This window comes from Haemorhous mexicanus, chromosome 4, assembly GCF_027477595.1.
Source record: "Haemorhous mexicanus isolate bHaeMex1 chromosome 4, bHaeMex1.pri, whole genome shotgun sequence".
NCBI lineage: Eukaryota > Metazoa > Chordata > Aves > Passeriformes > Fringillidae > Haemorhous > Haemorhous mexicanus.
In genome coordinates, this window is record NC_082344.1 from 51,550,254 (window position 1) to 51,575,067 (window position 24,814).

At 37.1% G+C, this 24,814-nt stretch overlaps 1 protein-coding gene across 2 annotated transcripts in view; it reads left to right on the forward strand.

Annotated features, from left to right (window-relative positions):
* The window catches only part of CORIN (corin, serine peptidase), a 126,071-nt gene that overhangs the window by 6,982 nt on the left and 94,275 nt on the right, over nt 1–24,814 (forward strand). For both annotated transcript variants that reach the window (XM_059844889.1, XM_059844888.1), the window contains exons 2-3: nt 11,192–11,336; nt 17,413–17,859. In XM_059844889.1, the coding sequence (XP_059700872.1) occupies nt 11,192–11,336; nt 17,413–17,859 (592 nt within the window). The remainder of the gene's footprint in view (nt 1–11,191; nt 11,337–17,412; nt 17,860–24,814) is intronic.

A 24,814-nucleotide genomic window follows, 5' to 3' on the forward strand; every position in this document is an offset into this window, starting at 1 on the left:
CATTTAATTGATCTTCATCTAGTCCTTGAAGGGAAAGGAAGTGAGGGTAGAGTATCCTTTTTTTAGGACTGCATTAGATTTCATCTACTCCAATTCATGTTCTGTAATTCAGGGATATTCCAATATTCAGTGTATGGTGCTCTTGCTTTTGGACTGGTTGGTGACTGTCAAAGTCTGTCTTTCCTATCTTCCCTTCCTAAAACATGTAACACTCAGTTCTGCCATATACTGAACCCGTGTTTTAAAAACTAATGTGCTAGAATCTTTCAGAACTGATTTGTTTGATGCCAGAGAGAGATTTCACTTGGCAGTTATTTAGCAGTAGTAGTAACTGCCCAGAGCAATTCCTTTTACTGTTCATCACCTCAAAAGAACTCCTGGTTTCAAAATAGCCTATACTGTCACTCTAATATTATTGAAAATTTCTTGATAACATCAAAGATTCAGGAAGCATTTCCTAAGGAAAGAGATTCTCATTTTCCCCCTTTTTTGCCTCTGAGTGAAGCAGCGAGAAATTGCTTGTGTGCTCCTTGCATTGTTCCTCTCACTAGTGATTTCAGAAAGCAGTCCGGTCTTTCTCTTGGAAATAAAACCTCTGGTAGGTAGCATTGAGGAGTTTTCCATCCCACATCTCTGAGTCCTGCAGCTCTGCATTCATGTACTAGTACAGCAGATAGCTGTATTACACAATCACGTTTTCTCCAGACTTCTGTGGGACAGTGGAGCCACATGGACATGTCTTCCATTGCTGCTGCTTTTGCTGTCCAGTTTTTTACTGGGTGGATTATTTTGCCTGTGGTAAAGTTGTCGTCAAACCAGTGGCACCTGGAGATTATAGAAGCAGAATAGGCTACGTTTCTCAGGCTTTTCCCAGCCTCCTGCATTTTCTCATCTCCAGGAAGAAACAGACAGCTGAGCCCACCTTGCCTTAGCAATCTTTCCTTTTTTGCCATGACACAGTATTGAGTGACAGATGGATACTTTATTGTTTGAAAAAGCTAGTTATGTGCATGTGCAAATATTGCCTAAATGGATAATATATCTGAAAGAATATTAGGAACTGTAGAGTAAGTAGCTATCTTCTTTTTTTTTTTTCCTCATGTTGCCTTTTGATATGCAGCAACTGTGTAACAGAAGAATTAAGTAGTACATGCCTTTTCGTAAGCTCTGTTTTGTCCCTGCTCAGCCATTTTAAGGGTGTTAGTTTAAATAATTAGTAGTGCATGTAGACAAGCCTGAAAAGGAAGTCCGAAATGATGATTGAATGTGTTTAGAAGTTGTTAACAAATTCGTTTCCCTATAAAGTGAGAGATATGGAATAGTGTTGATGGTATGAGATGGTTTGAGAATCCAGATGGTTTCCATTTTCTTTTTCCTTATCATAGATAGGATTATTCTATGACTGTTGGAGTTTTCCAAAGAGAATGTGAATGGAAGGAAATCTGGCATCTGTTCTAGGGATGACAAATTGAATATTTCTAGCCATAAATACAGTAGAATTTTAATTATTTGGTGAAATAATCCGTTTGTTATTGTCTCAGTGACTTAGATGAATGTTTTTATCCCATAAATCTTAATGTGATCTATAAAACTTCATTATAATATCAAAGTAATAGTCAAATATATACATCAATGTACGTGCCTTGTTAACCCACTTAATCTTGAGTTTTCTATATTGGCACAATTTTTTGTAAGTTCAGCAATATTGAATAGGTTTAATCTCTAGTCACCTCTCCAGTTATTTCTGTCTCACTGTCCTAGTAGTTTCAAAAAATATTCTTCCCTTTATTTTCTTTTACTGAAGCAAAGTGTTCAAAGATGAACGTGTTTTTGAACAAGGTGGTATTCTACTGAAAAATGAATGAGTTAGCTCTAAATTTTTTAGGTAGTAGGTAATTGACCTTTGTGACATTGTGTAAACCCATTTTCATCTTTTGAAGGAGGTCAAATAAAAATCCAGCTATACTGAACAGATAAGCCTTTGCTTTGACACTAAATCAAATCCTTTCCTTTGATTAATATTACTGTTGGTCTTATCTTTGGTCCAAGGGTTAGTATCTTTTAAAATCACAATTCAGAAAAAAGTCAGTAAGGCTAACATTATCCATTCAAATTCCAAATTTTAATTTATTCTAGTTAGATGTTTATAGTTAAAGAATAATTATACATTTTAAATGAAAAATAAATAAAAATGCATGAAAGATAAAGAGACAAATGCTTTTAAAAAGATTCCTGCAATTTTTTTAGCTCGCATTTTAATTTACCATCTAGTTAATGTAATTGAAAGCTTCTGATTTTAAATGGGTTAAGCAATTGCATAATCAGCAGTCAGCATTGCACAGAGGGTTAAACCTACTGATGAGGCATTACCAAGAAAAAAAGGGTATGTCCAATTATGAGCTCTAACTACTTTGTGTGGGGTGGGACTTCTGATGGGATTTCTACATAGGCAGAGGTGACTGATACACTGAATGTGAGCCTTAGGACAGGCAAGATTTCCTTTTGCCCTTTCTGGTTTTCCAGGCTTGAAAGATTCTCTTAAGAGGAGGTTTTCCACTAAGAGTATCCCTCCACCCCCTCAAAATGTTTTTTTTTCCAATTTTTTTTTTTCCAGTTTTTTTATTGTGAGAAATTAGGCCGCTAAGATTTTTCTGTGGGGTTTTTTTTTATGGTTTTCGAATTTGCTTTTCTTATGCTAATGGCTCTTCTGCAGACGTCTGCTCATTGAATTCCCATCAAGGCAGGAACCTGGAGAGGGTACTGTGTTACTTACTCCCTGCTTGCTGGGTTGTGATTCTCAGCAGTGTGTAGCCAGAGGCTTGCCATTGCTGTTCAGCGTGCTTAGCTCAATGCAATGAACATCTGGGTAGTCAGGAAAGCATTAGAATAGTCTCTCCGTGTGCTCAGAAAAATAGCACGGCACTGTGGAAACTTCCATGAGTAATTTTTGCAAGCCGTGGCAACTTAAAGAAAACTAATAACCCCTAGAGCATGAATTCTGCATTAGCTAAAGAGTACTTTCCCCAGAATAGTTTCCCACTGCTTGTGGAAGTGGGCTGAATGGATGTTCGTCTTCTGGCACTGAGAAGTATCAGATAATGCTAACCATAGTCTAATCCTTAAAATTACTGCCTTTCCTACACACTTCAGTTTTTAAAAAATCTTTGCTATCTTCCATATGTTTACTGAACCTTGCTCATTTTATGAGGAATGGCAGCATCACACATCTTTGCCACCAGCTGTGAGTAATAAAGAAGAGAGAATTTAGAAATATAGTAAGTTTGCCATCAGCTGTACTATTTCCTAATCTGAACATTCTTGAGAATCCAGCAAAGTTCTATTGTAAATGTGGGAAGTATCCCCACAGTAGTTTTAAGTTTACATCAGTGAAATTATAAATAATTGTAAATATGTGCAATATATATCTAAGTATGTAAACAATTAGCATTTATGCCAAAACAGAATCATTATTCAGCAGCACTTCTTTTTAAAAATGAAGGGATGACAACATACTGGTATTTAAGAGTGATACTACTGTTCTCTAGTAATGATAAATATCCTTTTTTCCCTGTTTTCTAATTCAAACTTGAAGACTGATTTGTACTGACTGTATATATTGGCTAATGGTGTGTCTAATTCTTATTTATAATGAGATGGAGAACTGTTATTGGTATCACACATGGAATCCATGAAAATTCTTTCTTTTCCACTTCCATCTTTTGCATGAGATGTGAAGCATAGATTACCTGTAATGGAGAATCAAGGCCAATAGTTTGCTTGTCAATAGATTTCTGATATCTAAATAAAATATTTTTAGGGAGACCAACTATTAAATTATTTATGTTTATTTTGATATCAAATAGATGTTTTTCAAAGTGCCTTTATAATCTACTATATTGCCAGGACAGAACAGTGTATTCTTTCCCTGAAGAACTAGATGAAATGAGAATAAACTCAGAACTCCAAATTGCCTGGCTGCAGTGCCTGTGTCTGAGTGGCCAACTTACTTCCAGCTCCCTCAAAGCCTTCAGAAAGGGAACAATGAGTTATGAAAGAGGAGTTGCACTAGAGGCAGGCTCTCTTAATTGAGCATACGCTGTAAAGATAGTAACTTGGGTGTTGGCAGCACCTCTGGCAGCACAGCATTTATCTGTCATGCCAGATGAAAGCCGATTTGGAAGTGCATGTTGGTGGCTCAGCTGGTTGTTCCTCAGGCAGAAATGCAGAGTGAGGTTGCCTTGTGCAGGAGGTGTCTGCAGTCACACTGGACAGCACAGCAGGCACACACCAAAGGAGATCTCACTTGGTAGTGGCAGTGAAGGATTTCCCACATACAGGAGAGTGGAGCACCACAGGTGTGCCTTTGGATTTGGTCTCAGCACACTTTCTGCTGGCCCACTCAAACTGAATCTGGAGCAGCATAAGAACAGTGTTGTCACTGAATGTGGAGAGACATACCTGCATGTCACCTTGTCCCTTCTGAGCTTCTCCTGCACACCTCCTCAGTTACTCGGCTCCAAAATTGTTTCAGTGGCTCACAAAACTGCTAAAATTGTTGGGAGTCAAGAACTCCCAAATTTGTGCAACAGAAATGAAGGAAAGAATATCACATAAATATTTGTAAAACTGAATTGGTGACTGACTTCTGGTGATGCCCAATTTGTTTTTTGCAGCATTGTTTCTCAAACTGGATTAAAACCAGCTTGAAAAGTCTATTGAACAGAAGTGGTCAGTGGGTCTATATGGCAGTGTGAAAGGCAAAACATCACATTATTTTACACCTTGCATCTTCTTCAATACAGATGAAACATCATCGACACAGTTTCACTTTACTTATTTTAAGTGAAAATATACATCAGGCAGATTAAATGTGTTTCAGGTTTATGCTTCAAGCAAAAGAATCTGGCCTCTAGAACCAACCAAATACTTATTTTGGAAAGATATGCCCAGCTTTATATGTTATCTCCCCTAGTGGGATACTCGGTATTTTGGATTGATTATTTTTATGGAAGAGAAAGGAGGTCTGATCGTCAAAATGAACTTCTAATGAATTATGTCAGCAATTTGTATTTTGTCTGAGGATATGGAATTCCCTGGGAGAAGTTAGAAGATTACAATGAACTTGAACTATCAGGAAAATAGTGCATTTTATTGGCAAATAACAACTTTGTGATGATAACGTGCTTTTCATGTTTTTTTCCCCTTTTTTTTCCTGCCTTCTGTATGAAAAGGTGTTTGAGTTTTTTGTTGGTTTTTTTTTTTTCCCTGCTTTACTGGATAAGAAGGTTTTTTTTCCTTTTCCCCTCTAAATGTCGCTATTTCCTTTTAGAATAACTATGACACTACTGTTCTTTAATTTGTGTACGCTAGAATTTGGGTTCTGCTTGTAAATACAGACAAAAGCTGCTTAATATACAGTTTCTTATGCTACCTTTACATTTATTTGCCAGGGTCCATTTATATTTGGCTCTCTAATTCCTCTAACACTGAAAATGAAATATTCTGCAAGTTTTTGCTGTATGTGTTTTTAGCATGTGACTTTGTACCTCTGGAGGATTTATCTTACACTTTCTATTTGTTACAATGACTATTGAAGTATGGTGTTATATTTTTTGACAATAAAGTAGTCGAATGGAGGTGCATTACTGCCTCCTAGTATTCTTGTAAAGAACTGATAAGAACTGAAAAGAAATGTAGACCATTTTCAGCTTCTCTTACTCATTTCTAGGCCTTCGAATATTATGAGTTGATCAGAAAAGACTGTAAGAATGAGTATGGTTAAATTTATATATATAGTGGTGTTTTGTGCTTAAACATGGATATTTCACATGTTCAGTTTTTGCTCTGTAGTCATACAGGTGGGAACCATCTTCCTCTAATGGCAGAAGGAAAGCTGTAATGGCTGGTATGGTCATGTTAGTCCAGTATCTAGAGATTTAAGACCAGCATCATAAATGCAGATGAAATCACAAGAACTGACAACTGAGCACTGCTTCGACATTAGAAGAGGAGCAGTATCAAGGATATGGAAAGAGCTGCAGATTGCTTTTGTAATCTTACATAATTATTGCTTGGCTGGATATCAGATTCTTCAATGGCATTATGAGGACTTTTGAGGAACAGTGGCATTATGAGGTGACCTGTTTACTGCCCCCTGACATTCTTTCTGCATTTCATGGTAGTACCTCCTTCCATTTCTTTCCATTACAAACACTAAATAATGCTTTGGTGGATGGCTTGCTCAAGATACATTAATGCTTCTGATCTAAGAGGTGTCTTCTACATTTCTGTGTAGAGACCCATCATGCACAGAAGATACTGACAGTAGGCAATTAGCCCTAATGATACTTCTTTATTGGGAGAACATCTGTAAGTTCTGTGGTGACAACAGCAGGAGATATTTTTGTCGAGTGCTTATACCATGATTCAGGCTGTTTTATAGACTAGTAACTTAGATACTGTTAGTATCTAAAAGGAAAATTGCATGCTGCCATAGGCTTTTCACCCATAAATCTTAATGTAATCTGTCATTTCTCTGCTTTAATATGACAGGCATGTTATTGAAATGACAGCCATGAGATCACATTCTTTCCACGTCTTGCAGAAAATAAGCTCTGAAATTTGGTCTAATGAATTCTTAGTCTTTTTGCAGTCAGATGGGACTACACACTTTTTTTTGTCTTACTTTTTTCCTCCCTCTGTGGTTCCAGAAAATAAACTGAGTAGTCTGATCCAGCAGTCCTAGATAAACCTAGAATTTTTTAAAGATACACACTGAAATTAGCTCAGAATTTCTTTTTAGTCTGTTTCCTTTATTGCAGTCATTACTGAAAGATTGCCACTCAGGTAAGCAGAAGTTAATGTAATTTCGTTAGGGACAAAACTTCTTAGCTGTCAGAAGAAGTTATCTGATGTTTTTAGGCATCCTCTTTCTGACTATATTCTTGTTAAATAGAAAGCCTGTTTCTATTAAAAGCAAATTACTTGTTGCCTTAAAAAACAACACCGATATTTCCTAACTGCAGTGCACACAGTATTTAATTATGAAAAATATTTCTTAGATTGAGTTTTCTAATAGCAGTGGTTGGAAGACAACTTGCACCAGTTCTTCAAGTACTGAGAATATTTTTTAGTCTAGTGCTATAGATTTTTGGTTAAATCTATTTTATTTTGAGCTCTTTAGCATTTAGGGTTGATTTATTTCAGTGGGCCCTCAGGGATCCTGCTTTTAAGTCTTCTTGTCCTCTCCTTGGAAAGGGAGATGTGTAAGTATCTACCAGATACCTCAATCTTAGAGACTTAGAGAATGAGTCAGAGAAACCATTAGCTACATAGAAAATTGGGGGAGACTGGTTTCTTCTCTCAGCCACTAATATAGAAGCTTGAAGGGAGCCAAGGAATAAGCATTTTGCACCCCTGTTTCCTTCCATAGGCCCATTTTTATCTGACAATTCCATTACTTATGTCTTTAGTCTATTATTTGTTCATCTATTCCATTATTCATTAGAACTGAGAGAAGAGAGCACGTCTGCGCTTTATGCAGATACCATTGTCATACTAGAGCACTTCAAGCTGGTGCATGTATTCTTTGTGCATTGCAATATTTGGTGGCAAGAGGAAAAGAAATACTGTCAGGGAATATACAAACAGTAGGTGTAATGCATTCCTGCTTATCTGTAGGACACTTTATTAAATTCTCATTGTTGATATAGGAACCAGCAACACTATCTCTAGTTTTAGTTCATATTCATCAGAGAAATTGACAGAAAAAAACCTAATGTAGATGTTCAGGTGATGGAACATGGTAACATTGGGAAACTGGGAAAATTAATTTATGCTTGCATAGTCACTGAGGATGATTTAAACAGGTGTATTGTTTTTCCTGAGGTTTTTTCCTGTAGAAGTGAAAAATACAACATACTGTTTAGTTGCCTATAAATATTTACCTTGCTGTTATACAGAACAAGCAATTCATGGTGCTTAAAGAAACATGTCTTTAACAATACAGCATTCTTTTCTTGAGCAGATACTGAAAGCAAATTTGGATACAGCAGCCCATTTTAAAATCTGTGGCAGTGAGTTGTCAATACAAAGATTGAGATTTATTGCTTTTGGGAGTGGACAAGAAAGAAAATGTTTGATGTTCTCATTTAGTATTGAATATTTATATAAAGTAAGTAGTATTTACAATGCTAGTAGACTTTAGAAAACATTTCTCACAGAAACAGAGGATCACCAGAAGCTCACTGTTTTAATTGGCACACATTTAATCTTTCTGCTAGGTTGACTCTAAGGTTTATGTATGACAATTGTGGTAACTGCTGTCAGTTAAACACTTGTGCTTGAGATTATTAAGATCTCATGTACCTCCAGAATAATCAATGTCATCCCCTCTTCACAAAAAGAGTAAAGTGATGATGGATACTATTTCTGAATGTTTTTTCAAATATTTGAGAACAAAACTTTTGTTCTCTCTTGCTAAGTTTTTACTCCTAAGACAAACTCTTTGTGGAGTCACAGGTCAGAATTTACTTTGTGTTACACTGGGTAGAGTTGGACATTTCTGCTTGGGACTTGCAAGAAGTGCATCTTGGTTGGGAGTAATTTCTCTTGGAAAATGAGCTGGATCTAAAATTTGTTTGTCTTGAAGAAACTAAGAATCAGTTCCTGAGTGCCTTGATCACTGAACTGTGTAGTGATGGTCTTGCTCCTTGTTGTCTGGCCCAGAAGAACCAGGTTCATTTTTAGAGAATATCATAATTTCAAGGCATGGCATGCTCTGATTCAAGAGGAGTCTGTGTTCATGTGGTTGTGATAGTCTGCTCAGTTGTAGATCTAATTTTTTAACTGCTTCAGGCCAAAGAGGGTATTGAACTCAGTTGCCCCCTTTCCTGTGGGAGCACTGCATCTACTGCATCATTTTCTGTGCTTTCAGAAATAATTATGGCAGTATTTTGGGAGATCTGTGTTCATAGCAGATTTGCGTTATTCCTCTGTTACCTGTGCTCAGAACTCACAAGGGAGCCTAATACAGGCTGTGGAAACCCAGGTTTTGGAACTCAGGGATGCCTGTTATGAGTACAGCAGCTAAAGCTGCTGGATTCCAGCATTACCAGAAGCAAACCATCAGGCAGACAGTGAAGACTTTAATATGACAAGGTAGACAAGTGTGGACTGCAGGAAGTCAAGCAGGTATTTTCTGAATGTTACATGGATTGAAGTTCCTAATATTCACCTAAATTCTTAGCTTTATCTGAATGTTTTAGGTGTCCCTTGTGGACAAGGGCATTAATTAAGCTGAGGTATCCTGAAGTCTTGGTTTGAAACATTTTCTGCTTCTGAATAAGCTGCTGATTAAGAAAAAACAATTCTGACAACCAGTTAACTCTCTGCAACATTATTTATATTCTTGTGTTGTGGGAAATGAGGATCAGATTACAGACCTTGTCATCTCACTCAGACTGTTTCAACAGACACTCTTTATTCTCATCCTGAGCTGGCTGTTTAAGATTTTCAGATAAATCCAACATTTTTAGGTTTACCATCCTTCTTGCTAGATAAATCTGGTAGTAGGACTGTGTTGAGACTGAATCACTGGAGTAGGAGGAGGACTATCAGGTGAGATACTACTAGCAGCTCACACCATGCCAATACCATATGCATTTTCAGTGTTAATGTCTCTACTTGGAACAGTGGAAGTAGGAAAAGAAGTCAAATGGGACAGACACTGCACTGGATGAGTCTCAAAGTGGTCAGATGATGTGGTGCTTAGCAGTGCCAGAAAAGACACAGACAACTTCACAAATGCAGTTTTCTTGGCTTTTGCTGTCTGTCAAGGGTCTTGCAGTGTCTAGTAACCGGGGGTTTCAGGAATAGTTGATAATTCTATTATCAGTAAGGAAAATTTCCTTCCAAATAGTCTTTATGCCATGCTGGGACAGGAGACATTGTAGAATGATGGAAAATGATTCTGCAAATCCTACTTATGCCTAAGGTCTTCTCATTCAAAGCAGTAAGTGGGACTGAGGTTTGGGGTGGTAAAAATCCAGTCTCTTTGCAGCAATTCCTTAAGAAATAGTTCAGCTTTGGTTTGTGCAGTTAGTCTGATGACCTGCTCTTTACAGAAAGGCACATTCAGCAGACCCAGGCAAAGGGATAACCCACAGAGACTGGCATTTACAAGACTAATATTATTTATGTTGTAGACTTCAGTCTCTTGAGGTTCTTTGGGGAGAGGCTGTCAGGGTAATGGATGCCTTTACTCTTGTGCCGTGACACAACCAACTTTGATGTGATGGATCTTGCTGACAAAGAGGATAAACTATTAGTCATCCTTTGGGAAGACACTGTCTGCCATGAATAATCCTATCATCCAGTTTGACATTATCACAGGGAAGATTTTATTTTTTGGTCAATTTTAAATAAAGGGGCATTGACTTTGTAACAGTTTCAGTCTTGCAATTAAATGTTAATTTGGAATTTTGTTTTTGTTTCTGTTTAAAACCAATGACATTTCTCCAATATATGTGATCATAGTATTAATGGAGTTAGGTTTAAAAAAATAAAAAATGCATGTTTAGGCTTTTGCAGGGGTTTGAATTTTTGTACTTTGTGTAGCTCAGTTGAATTCAGATAATTGTTTTTCTCTATTCTTTTGTATTCCACTCAAGAACAGAAAATGTGATTTGCAAACTACAGAATACTGTGTTAAGTTATAATTATATAAAGGACTTAAAAAATCAGACATCATTACTGTGCAAATAAGTCTTCTATTGTTGCTTAAAGATAATGATAGTATGTTGATTCTTTAATAAAAGAAACAAGAACATGGGGCTCTTGAATAATTAGTAATGGATTGTTTTAAATTATAAAATAATCTGTATTTAGCCTTATTCCTTAAGTTTATTATGTATTTTACATTTTTTTTCAAATGAAATGCCTATCCAACATCCAGTTCATCAGAAATGTTTAGAAATTTCAAATATTGAGTAAAATTTAATAAGTCATATGGATTGCTCTAGATTGTCGGCCAGAGAGAAAATTTAGATACAACTTGTCTTTAAGAATCTATTAGCTAGATACAGCATATATTTAAATCATGTAGCTGTGTAATAGGGAGGGAGGACTGCTATTGGAAACATAAGATTTACTGATGGTCCCCAGCATGATAAAACTGCATTTTGTTTTTCAGGTCTTAGGAACAGATGAGGATAATATGGGGGATGGTTGCTCTCAGAAACTGGCTTCTGCCAAGTTCCTTCGACTTTTGCTCCTGATACTGATTCCATGCATCTGTGCCCTTATCCTTTTGCTGGTGATCCTGCTTACCTTTGTAGGTGAGTACTTTTTTGATTAAGAAGACACTTTTTTAATCAAATAAACTAAAACTAAGACCACATTCTCAAGTGCTAATATAACTGTGGACATTAGACATATATCTTAGCACACCTACCTAAAAAACGAATCTACCTAGTGACTCTTTGTTACAGAGAAATAAATCTGCTATTTACATTCATATCCTTAAAACATATTTAAAGTATCGATGAGGAAACCTCTTCTAGTTTTCTCAAGGTAGATTTTTGAGGAACACATTATCTTGAACACGTAGATAGTTTTCAGCAGCCATTTTACAAGTACAAAAGATACTTTTGTTTTCATTTTGGATCACTATTAGTGGAATGGAATATACATCCATTTATGTCACACATTCATATACAAACCTGGTTCTTCTTTTCAGGTGAAATTTAATTTATAAATAGCCACAAATTTTTCTGAACTGCATACAAAATATTACTGTTTGAATAAGGAAAATTATGTTCATTTCTTCTACATACAAAATATGTATCAATGCAGAACACCAAATATGTTTTGTGGTAGCTAGTTCAAGGTATTCATAGGCTTCATAATGGCTTAGTTGGTTAAGTAATTTTGTGTATATGTTTTTCATAATTAAAAACTGCTAATTTATTAGCATAAATTTTTTTTGAGAGTCTTCCGTTTGTTACTTTTAGAAAAGCTGACATATCATTAAATTTTTTCAAGTAGTAAATGAAAAGGACAATAAAACTAGGTTAAAGCATATTTTTTAAGGAAAAAAAAGTTTAAAAAATTTGCTTTCAGTGCTAAGTCTTTTTTGGGTTTTTTAATTTTTCTTTTTGTTAGTGAGAACATTTCTAATTGAACTTCCTTAGGTACTTCAGAAGCACATCTGAAATAAGTGGGGTATTGTATCCAGTATCCAGACATACAGATATAAATCTATATTCCTGTTTTGAATACTCCAATTTCAATTCACATCAAACAGTCAAACAGCAAGCACAGGAAGAAAGTAAATGTTTCAAGAGTACGGTAAAAATCAGAACAACTTAAATCTGTTTTCTCCATTCGGTCTGTAAAGGATATGCAAACGACGTTGTAGGCCTGTTCTTTTCATTTAGTTTAAGTTCAGGAAGTAAGAAAACCCCCAAAGCTAGTGAATGTTATGATTGACAGGTAAGTCTTGGGTTGTATCTCTGAACTAAGAGCAGTCTGAAATGGATTAAGATCAAGTGAGTCTTGCAATTAGGAAATATGAAGCCGTTAAATTTGCTTTCCTTATGTTTAGCATTCCATTTGTATCTTTCATATCCTCTGCCCTAGATTTTCATTCTTTGGTGAGAAAGCAGATAAAAAGGCAGGTGTATTTACATCAGTTCTACTCAATCTCTTCCTCAGGCATGGATCAACCTGTGATTAAAATGTATGAAATCCTCTGGGAAATGGGGCCTATTATGATCCTACTTATGTAGCAGAAATCGTGACTGTTTCCTCTTAAGTCAATGTCATTACTGTAGGGTAAAGAATAAGGCTTGGTGTTATAACCCAAGTCTAAAACTGGCCAAGGTCCCTTCAGAAGCAGCTTTTGAATTAACATTTTATAATTTACTATTCTTCTCAGCAGCTTTCATTTTCTGTGCATTGATAGCCTAGAAGCAAATATATTTGATGACCAGAATTAGGTGAACTAATGCTGTGGACATTTAAAGTGTGTGTAGTAAAATATAGTCTGTTACAGAAACTAACAATACACCGTATCCAGAATGGTACTTCATATTTATTTCAGGTCAATAATAACTGAATTCTAATACTGATATGAAGTCTTACTGTGTAAGAAATAAGTTGATAGTATTGAGTGGCTAATAGAAATTATTTGATGGGAGGGAGGTTGGGGGGGTGGGTGAAAGGAAAGGGAGGAAGAAGGAAAGAAAGAAGGAGGGAAAGAAGGAAGGAAAGAAGGAAAGAAAAAGAAAGAGAGAAAGAAAGAAAAAGAAAAGAAAGATTACTGCAGCTTAACTGGCATGAAATAGTTTGGTAAATACTTTGGAACCTTCATAGTATCAGTAATGTGCCCATTTCTCTAGAGTGCAGAGTCACCCTGCAGGAGAAATCTCAGTTCATATGTGCTGGCCAGCTCTACTAGTGAACCAGTGATTTATTTCCTTTGCAACTTCCTCATCAATTACCCATACTTTGTTACTGCTTTGCTCTGTTTCATTAGCTTTTAAACAGACTTGTTCTCTTTGAGCTTTCCTGCTCTGAAGAGCTAGAAATCCTTCACAGTTTACACTGCAAGAATCTCAATTTATGAGCATGAACAGTGTGACTATTTCTTAAATCTCTTAACTGTCCATTTTTAACTAAACTGTCAATTTTTTAAAACCTGTCATATTCAAGCAAAATATTAATTCCCCAAAGTGAACAGTAACTGGAAATCATCATTAAAACTGCTGGAAAGCATTGCTTTGAAATGAATTGGTCTGGTCCCAGTAGCTCTCTTTTGTACCAAGCACAATGAAGGCCAGCATACTTCATGTTTCTGTCATCTGGACATGCCCAGCTGTAGCTGGAGACACAATTTGAAAATGGTTACATCTCTTTCTCAGCTAATTAACTATTTGGCTTGTGATTTACCATCTACAGCTCTGCCTGAACCCAAGTCTGAAGAATAGTTGGATATAGTGTGCCTGTATACATGAATACAATGCACGTTCTGTATGTGCTGCATGTCTGTTAGCGAACACTGATAGAGAGTAATTAACTTCTCTTCACTGAAGAGATTAAGAAAGAACTGATTGTTTTAAAGCATCAATCTGTTTTCTTAGGTATCTTGAAATTTAAATATAGATGCTATAAAAACATATCCAGTAAGCTTAATTTCAGATTTAAGATATACAATAGTGTTTTTAGGGGAAGGGTGGGGGGAAGGATGAAATTTAAAGCGAATGGGAGCCCAGCACAGAGAGTGGAATCTGCAGCCTGTTATAAAGTGCCTAAATTCTCTATGGTGCACTGGTGAAAGGACAGGACAGGAGGAGAACGTGGGAGAAGAAAGAGGTGACTCAGGAAGGTGACCTAAAAATCTTAAAAACTGAGTGGAAACAGAGTTGTCATCTAGAGCTAGCAAGTGGGGAATGCCACAGGCCTACTCCTGCCTCCCTCAAGGGCATATGTACCTGAGCCAGGCTGATGTTATTTTGGAGGGAAAAAAGGTTAAAAAGAATTTTAATACTGCTCATTATCAGTGGAGATGATAAAATTAGAAAGTCCTTTTGTGTCGAAGAGGTTCATTGTGTGGTTCCCCCTGTTAAGAGGAGTTGTTATCACTAGGAAAAAGAGAACAAAAAATGCTGTTGGAAAGATGGGTCGAAGAAGCAAACAAGCATTTGGGGATCTCAGTGAAAGAAGTAAATGACCTCATGGCATTGATAAACATAGTTATTATTTGTTGTTCCAGAAAAAGAATGAAATAAGTCTGAGTGAGAAGAGGATAGAATCCAGTGGGTGGCCTCAATATTTTGTTTCTCCATATTTGTTTGACCATGGTATTAAACCAAAGGGGGTTTTGAAACATTTTTCAAGAGTTTACCTGTCTTGTTATGTATTGCCTCTTATTCTGCTGAGTGATATATAAATAGCTAATCATTTTAACTTTAATTTTAAATCAGTATTAATAGCTCTTCGGGACCAATGTTTTGCAGCCTTTTTCTATTTTTATGCTGAGTGGAAGAGATGAGTCTAGGGAGGAGGAGAGAGAATGTGAAAAAATACCTTAAGCTATTCTTGAACTATGGAAAAATACTATGCACTTTCCCAAAGGAGTTCAAAAAGCTTATTTTAACTTTTTGAAAACTGCAAAAAAACCTGGTAAAGTTTGAATCTTGAAACAAAGTAGGCTTCTGAATTCTAGAGATTCAATGCTTTGTTTGAACACAAATATCTGGCATCCAAATAAAGCCACAATTTCTGAGCACAGCCACTCACTCTTCCTTAGACTTTAGCAAATCATATTAATACTAGTCCCTATGCACTTACCATTTGATTTGACAGAGGACTCAAAAAAAGTGCTGCTTAGATCATTTGCAGGTGGGAGATTTTTAGTTGCTTCTGTAAAGTACACACAGTAAATTCCTCCAAACCCCAGTGATATATGAACATCTGCTGATGGAGAACCAGAAACCCTAACATTTATATACATATATACATATATATATATATATTTGTATAAAGTTCCCCTGGGTTTGTCCAGTAGAAGTTAGACATAAAGACTTACTCACAGTTAATGACACTGGAGCCAAAACAATCCAGCCTGGATAAATGATGATATGATAAATCTCAAATGGTAACTGTTTAATTGAAACTCACTATATTTCAGAAATTTCACCAGTTTTTCTTGCTGTTTGCATTTGCTATAGTTAAAGGTTGCTCAGTAAAAAAGAAAATGCTGACATTGCCCCTGCTCAGCGATTCCAGTGCTCTTTTTTTCCCTTACCTATAAAGCTTTCCAACCCAAAATCACTTAAGCTGGATTCTTCTGGCATTTTCAGATACTTGTAGCTGTGATTAATAAACATTTCTGCCTGCCCAGTCCTTGAATTTCAGACCAGTGAACTGATTTATTCTAGCAGCAGAATGCACGGAGAAGTGAGAAGAGGAATTCAGTAATGGGAATGGGCTCAGGATACGCTCTTGGGCTCTGTGTGGTGCCTGGAGCTGGCGGAGGGGTGGGTTTGTCTAGGGACAGAGCCGGGGGCAGGGGGCCTGAACAAGGCCTGAGAGGTGATAGTGCAACCAGCCATTTTGGTAAATGCAATTACCAAAATGAAAATTAAGTCCAGGAGAGATGGTAATGGGTGTTCTGTGGACTTAGGAGTCATGGAACCATAGAAAGATCATCTAATTCCAACCCCCCTGCCATCTGGGGTTCCTCTGTACCAAACAGCTAATGAAGGGTCAAATGAATATGAAGAAAAGTTACAAAAATTATCAGTTGTTGCCAAGGTACTTGGTACATTTGGGAGACTTTATGTTTTGATGATTCCTTTTAATTTTTTTTATAATCAAGTCTAGATGCACTGTGTCTCTTATGATTGTTGAGCTTTTTTACCCGTCAGTGGCAAAAATTACTTTTTCTATTTACCAAAAATTTCTTATATTGTAGTACAGAGTGGTGCTTCTCTTCTAGCATTAAATATGACTCTAATGCATTTGGTTAAAGAATTTGATATAATATTTGTCGTTTTTATTATAGATAAATAAGTTATATGTTCTACACATGTTTAAGATGTCTTCTTTATTATTTGGATTACTTGGTTAAAGATCAGTTATCTTACTATGTAGTTTAAATTTCCAATGCTTGTGGGATACATCTACTTACTGTTTTGATTTGTGAATTATAATTACTTGCAACTATTCAACACATACAACTAAGTCTGGTTTTGTCTCTAATACAATAAGTGATTGAAAAATAAAACCAGCAAGTGACAAAATTTTAGACAATAACTGTACATTTAAAATCCATCATCAGAGAAGAATGACAAATAACGCAGGGCCCCATATTTAGCAGTGGTAGTTGAAGTACATAATCTTATATAGAGAAAACAGTACCTCTTTCCATTTTACAAATTAGTGAATATGGAATATGTTAAAAATGTATTGATTCCCTTAAAGCTGCAGAATTGGATTTCTGAAGAGTGGTACTGTGAAAACAAAGAGACGATGCAATTTAAAAGGAGTGAAAAATAGCATTGTCCATCTTGTTAACATTATAATGGAATGAATGCATGTTAAAGCTCCTTGAAATTGCACTCTGTCATTTTAAACATGTAAGTATTTGGTGACATACTATAAATACAATTAAAATATTTTAAGCTCATGGAAGCATTTGTTTTTCTATTTATCCTACAACAACCATGTTTTATGTGCTCCTGTCATTTTGTTGCCAGATGGAATTCTTAAATTTGTCTTTAATTTTAATTTTGATATTAAAATACTTTTAAAATTTGTGTCATCTTATTTAGTATTTACTTTCCAAAACAAATTGGTAACACTCTTCCAGGTGATGGTAATTTTCATGTTTTTTTTCCTTTATTGCAGGAGTGTTAGAAAAAACATGCTTTTATTCAAATGGAAGTGAGGGCCTCACAGTTAATGGTGACTTTGAAACATCTGATCTTTTGCCAAATATGGTTGAAAATAGTTCCGAGACTGATCCCACAGTGGACCTCAGCACACAGCCCTCTTCTTGGACCACCACGCCTTTATCCCACATTGACCAAATGAACAAGAACTCAAATATATTTAGAGAGTCTTTCCAGGAAAATTCCTTTGGTCCCCCAAATCAAGCCACAGTGCTCAGTCATCAACCTGCCTCTGAAGCTGCTTTGACAGAGGGCTCTGAAGACAACACCCAGCTCTTTGCCACTGCAGAGATGATGTTGTGGTCTACAGATGCTTCTTTTAACAACACAGAGAGGATGACCACTCTGCCAGTATTAAGTCCTACCCATCCATCTGTGTCACAAAAAATGGATCAGAAAAAAAGTAAGTTTATATTTTATGTGGCTCCGTGGTTCTGACCCAAAAACTACAGAGCATACTATTGGCATGCTCCCCTGTGTGTTTCTGTGAGGTCTAAGGAATGTGTGCCCCTTTCCATAATTTATTTTATTGTGAACATTCCATCTTGCAATCAGTTGGTTTCTTATCAGAACATATGTTCAACCTGTTAAGGAAGATGCTGTAAGTTCTCTCAGTATGAAAACTTAAAATACATTCTTCAATTGGTGAATTGGCTTACCAAGCCTAGAAAAGAGGTAATGCACTTATAAGGTCTGTAGATTGTTTATTCTGTGTTTCTTTAAAACTATGTATGTGGCCATTATATTCCTGATCTTGGCATGTAGTTGCAGTTACAACTTTTTCTGTCTTAATGGATAAGCTCTTCTCTAATTTGAAGCAGTTTTTCTGTGTACCAATGAAGTTCCATTGGCATTTTTGAGAGAGAGTAACAACAGGGATCAGGACTTACTTGGTTTTTTACTATGAAGGTAGGTCCATTTTATTAATGTCATAGTAAATGTTATTGATTCATCGTATTAGTGGTAGTGAAGAATTCCCTGATACTGCTTTGCTAATTGCTGAAACAAAATGGTACCATATTGAAATGAATCAATTTCTCTAGAGCTGCTTCTCATTGTTTTTTTCTTAATCCCACCAGAGCACAGAGCAAAACTGATGAATAAGGTCATAGAGAAAATGTAATGTAAATCACTGATTAATCAGTATTTTCTTCTCTCCCCTAGACTGTAGTGACTTCATAAGCCATTTGAATGGTGCAGGCTTTTTGCAGGTTCTATTTGCTAAGTGATTTTTCTCATGTAGATTTCTCTCTTTTTCTCCCCCTGCACCCCAAACTCAGAATAAATATGTATAAATGGACACTTGAATCCTATTAGTGGTTAATTTATTTACTTCTTTTGCCAACTTGGCAAATTATCACTGTGCCAAGGAACAGCAAGAAAGCATAATGTGCTACAGTACGAATATTTTCATTGTCATGTTTGAGATACCTGAAATTCCAGGAAATATAGATAAAACAGTGTAAAGCTCTTTTGTCTTTTTTTACTATGTTGGAATAAACTCTTTTGAGATGCACATAATATGCATATGGTATATGCACTTATGTGTATGGCGCATGATATTTTTCCCTACTATAGTGTTAATGCAGGGACAGCACTGCAGTGACTCAGGACAACCTTAGGTCTGGATTTCTAATTTTTTTGGTGTTATACAGAGAGGCACTTTTAGCACTTTCCAAGTATGTGTTCTATTCTGGTAAGTGCAGATCATTCCAACAGCAGTATGACTGCGTGTATATTCAGCAGGCGTGACTACTTGGAATTCTATTGTGGCCTAGTATTTTCTCTGTAAAGAGAAGAGGACAAAAGGTTTTCAAAGTCAAATTTTATATACTACGGATATCTTAAAAAAAAAAACAAAACCCAACACAACACCAAAAAAATCCCATCCCAAACTGAGATAACAAAAAAACCACCTGGAGATAGTATGTAACTAATCTATAACCTTGCAGTCTTTGATTCCACTTTCAGGTGTTTTGCTTATCCGTATTCATGGGGGCATTGTCTTAAATCTGTGTGTAGATTAAAAAAAAATTAAGTATCCAGAAGAATTTGATCTTACAATAACTGTGTGTTCCCATGGCTCTCCAAGGCATAGAGGACTAGAAAGCAGGGGCTTTCTAGCACTGTCTTCTACACCCTTTCTTGTCCTGGCCTTTGCAGATTAACTCCTTATACTCATCTTTAGTCTCTTTGATCTTTTTTTTTCCACTAAGCTTTCTTTATGGAGAGATCCCTAAGGTAACACAGAACGTGGTCTGACGTTCACAGGAAGTTCTTAAGTATTCTGATGTGGACGACAGTGAGATATAAATGAGTTTTGGAGCAGTGAAACTGGAATATTCTGTTGGAGTAATTTTTTTTTTTTTGGGGGACAAGTAAAACTTAAAAGACCACATCAGATTAGTGGTAGTAGGTCAAATTATTTCTCTCTTGCTTAGTGTCTGAATCCAACTGTGAAATTTAGCACGTGCCTGTAGAAGAATAAACTAGGGCTGGGCTGCTGAGACACTTGAACACTATGTGGTAGCAGATTCCAGTGATCTCCAGTGAGTCCTGGTGAGTGGTTGTTTGTCCTCCCATGAATGTAATCACTTTTGAACCCATGTAAAACAGAGGTTTGAGATTTTTAAGCATATCTTGTAAGGAAATTGACCTCTAAATGAAGTGTCAGGCTGATGTTCTATCATCATCAAAGCACACTAGCAGATCATCCGTCAGTACAAGTTTCATTTGGTATAAATGTGGGGAGGTGAATGCATTTCTGTTCATTTAGTAAGCATGTGTAACTTGGACTTTATGCTGATTTTATGCAGTACAATAAACAATAAATGATATGTCATATGACATTGAGACTGCCAGTTCAAAGGCAAACAGACAAAATTCTGTGAACACATTTGGACTGGCATTCATGTGGCTGTTAAGTTTTTGGTCTGATGCGAGTATTCCTAGTGCTGGATTTACTTTACTGGTGGACCACAGCTTCAGTAAAAGACATTAATAAGAGAAATTATAAATATTGTGACCATATGGTATTCAGTCAAGACTTTAAACTAACATAAGTAAGACATTGCTGAGTTACTAACTGGAGGGGAATGAAATATGGCACATATGACTTCAATTATTTAAGAAGTCCTTGAAGAAAAAGGAAGTTATTTGGCAGAAATTCTAGCAAAGAATAGATTAGTGGGTAAATAGGAATGAATGATACAATAAAGAAGAGATGAAGTATTTTGTTTTCATTTTACAAGGGGAAGCAATGCCTCACAAATCTATTAGAAAGTTCTTTGAAGGAAACAGTGAAAATGCTGGTTAATACAACATAGTTGGCTTTTCAAAATGCTTGTCTTCACCAAGAAGTCTTACAGACCTCTTCTCACAGACTATGCATTTGTTAAAAGACAAGAAGGAAAAATAAGAATGAAGGGCTAGGCTCCAGAGTGAAGAAGGCTGCTGGTGGAATCTTACAGGCAGTGTCTTACAGACAGACATTTCTGCTAATACAGATATAGCTCCCTAAAATGAATAGTTGGGAATCACATTAAGATTTCATGGTGGAGATAGACATTTTATCAGTCACTAAAATGTTTAAATGATTGTGCCAATAGATGTGAAAGAATGCTGGAGAGTGGAAAACAATGCAAACTCTATCAAATACAGTGCTGGACTTTAAGCTGGTGTTGCCACCAAAATAAGGACCTGATGGTTTTCTGCAGTCAGCATTCTGTCTCCATGAGAACCCTCACCATGAAGTCTACAAAGAATAAAATGGAAAGTACTGCTATGCCAGTGTGTAACTTAATAAAGATAACAGATGAATTGGAAAAGGCAAATAGCAGGCAACCAGACCAGTAGAGACGTGGAAAGACTTAGATGTGGGGAGGCACTAAATAGAAGGAAGAGACTGTTTTCCTTCTGGAAAACAGCTGGCTTATTAGTAAGTTGTAAGTTGTTGTGGTGGATATTCAGACCATTTTGAGTGTCTAGGTGAAATAAAACAGTTACTCAAGTGTTTTTCATTATATGAGGAGTTGCCTTTTTTTTTGCCTATCAGGCAGTAAGCTTAAAAAAGAGACCTCATGGAACTTACTGCCGCAGGATGATGGGAAAACCAGAAAGTATGGAAATGCTTGGGGAGCTTTGTGAGGGGTTGGTCTCTTTGGGCTCGTAGAAACAACAGTCCATTGCAAACTTCTGACTTCTGAAGGTTCAAGATTTTATGTTGCCACAAGTTGTTCTTACAGTCCTAGGTAGTTGTTCCTTATATTTGCCCAATATTACTATAATTTTTCTTGAATATATAATGGTGGCCCCTACCAAAGGCCAGCTTCTGAGTTAAATGTATCCTGTGTTACCTCTCTGTTGGGAAGCAAGTGAAAGAATATGTTTTTCCTATTGAGGGATTTGACTTTGTGTGACTTCATATTTAAATGTTTTCTGGAGGCATGGACCATGGTCCTAAGTCACGAGGACAGCTCACTGGAGAGTTTTCTGATAGCAAAACCATCAGGATGGGAGTCAGGTGAATCAATAGGCTCAGTAGTGTTTATTCATAGAATTTAGAAGTATATGCAGTAATATTCTACTCATCTGTCAATCAATGCTTAACAGAAAAAAGACCGCATATTAAATAGTAACTATTAAAAAGAATAAACCATGGTTATCCAAGGAAATACCAATACAATTTATTGCTTCTTTTTTCTCTTTGAAATAAAAGCAGACTGCAGTGAGACAGTAAAGTGGGAGACTTGATTGAGATGAAGCACGACTCCCTGTTTGTAATACTGATGTTTTGGGGAGACAGGAAGAAGTAGAGAGAGCGAGGGCCGACATTCTTCCTAGAAAAACATCCTGTAGATGAGTGGAATATACACTGGGACAGGAAGTATTAGTATCTGATTTTGTTTCTTCCACTCACTGGTGTATTTGCATATGTATGTTTAATACTCCTTTTTCTTTGTGCCAAGTCTCCCGTAGATCTCCCCTAGCACGCTATCTAGTAGCGCCTCTGCCATTTCACAAAAGCAGTTTCAGCGGAGAGCTATACCGGTGGCCAGATCCTAACGTGAAAAGTAACATGGCCAGGCTTGATCCTCAGCCATGCCCGTCCGTGGGGGCATCCCCGCGGCCCTGCCGGCCGTGAGGGGCGCTGGGGGCCGGCCGCGCCCCTCCCTCAGCACGGCCCGGCTGCCGCAGCGGGGCCCGGCCGCGCTCCTGCCCCGCGCCGCCGCCAGAGGGCGCCGCGAACGCGAGTCCCGCGCCCCGCCCGGCCGGAGCGGGCCCGGAACGGGGCAGGAGTGGGACGGGAGCGGGGCAGGAGCGGAGCCGGAGAGGGGCCTGGAACGGGGCAGGAGTGAGGCAGAAGTGGGGCCTGGAATGAGGCCTGGAACGGGGCAGAAGTGCGACCGGAGCGGGGCTGGAGAGGAGCCTGGAGCGGGGCAGCTAGCGCTGCCAGAGAGAAACACGGTCACTTGTGCAAGTATGGAGGAGGGTGAAAGCCCCCCGAGCCCTAAACGATTGCTTTAAGGAATGAAGTGGAAAAGTGTTCTCGTAAAAGCGAGTCCCTGTGTCTAAGTTTCAGAAAGCACAGGAGTTTCAAAAAGCACAGGCTTTATGTTTGCTTGCTTGCGTCCAAGGTACCTTGGGTCTTTTCACCTTTCTAAAGCATCTTTGAAACTGAACGGCTTCGTTTCTTTGCAATCCTGCACTCAATCTTGCTCTTACCCTAATTCTTTTAGCACTCAACTATGTTCAATTTATACATTAAATAAATCTCTTTGTCGCTACCCAGCATTTCTTATGATGTATTTGGGGTTCTGCCATTACTGGAATTCTACTACACAGAATTTTGTGTTCTCCCAATACTGCTACAGAGAGGGTCCAGCTCACCTTTCTGTTTGGTAGGAAAGAGCAGTAGGAAAACCACGGTGGGATAGCTGAACCCAATATGTCACGGGTGGTGCAGAAACAAGAAATTCCCTGTCTCTCTATCTCAGCCTTGGGCTGCTCGTACTAAAGGCATCTTTTCCTGCTGAAGCTAAGGTATCCAGGAACTTCATCCCAAGTCAGTCCACAAGCTTGAGTCTCCCCAATCCCTAGTATTTCCAGCAGTCATCTAATAAATCATTTTGTCTTTTAACTCAGTCTGTTTTTAATTACTCATACGAGTTGGAGTACACTCAGTTGTGTAAGGAGTAACAGGAGCACTGGACCCATGGTAGATTTTTAGGGTATTCTTGTCTTCAAAAATAAAAAAGAATTCGAGATGTTGTTAAAACATTATTTTCTCTTGAACCGAAAATGTTTTGATTTTTTCAGATTGGTGCAGAAGAACATAAGAAATGTCCTAAATATCAGGCCAGGAATTTAACAACTCAAATGTATTTTTGCCATGCAAATGCAAGCATGATTAAACTAATACGGTAACTATTAATTTTGTTGGTGCTTGAGTCCATGCTTGAGAGTTTTTTTCTCTTCCAGCAGTACAGTCTGTTTCATTACCTCACTAATACCTAAATTTTCTCTAAAAATTAAAGACAGTGAAAAAAGCTGCCTTAAAATTTGGCAATATAGTTCTCATTTAAAATTTTTTTCACTAGTTAAAAGAATCAAAATTCTGCTTTTCTTCCCTAGAAGAAATTTGAAATTGTATTTGCATTTCACAGGGCAAAATTAGTAAGCTAAGAGAAACGTGGATTTTTACAAAATTCATTACCAAGAACCTGATTTTCATCAGTTTTACCACTGTTGTTTTTTATGAGTACATGAACATAGCTTGGAAAGGAAACTGTGAAGTTTCTGACATGTGAAATATATTAGCTGAAATCCAAAGGATTCTTAAAAGCCATTAATTAATACATAGAATAATTTTTCGTTACCATTTATGCTTATTAAGGGGAAAAAAAAAGCTTGCTAGTTTTTATCACCTGGTGTGTTACTGTTGTCAGGTGACTGCAAGTTTGCCAAAAACTTCAGATGCTCGTATGAAAACTGTAATGATGCTGTTAACATTGTCATACATTTACCTCTAGCTAAGCTTGTGATTTCAATTCTCTTTAATAAATTTGTGGCTCATTATTGCAGTTCTTCAGTTTGTAGTTCATCTCTTCAAATTCATTCTGATGAAACAATGTTCCATGTTAGATATCTAATAGACTTCAAATATTTGTTACGATTAACATTGCAATAAGGTCTGTGAATAACTAACACACCCTGCTTGAAGTTTCATGTATCTTTACTCTTTGGCCTTACAGTGCTGTGGTTTTCTTTAGAGTGAGAGATTCCCACTTCTACTCAGCTTTGGAAAGAAAGTCAGCTTTGTTCGAGTTTAAATGACGTGTGCTTCTGGAGTTGTGGAT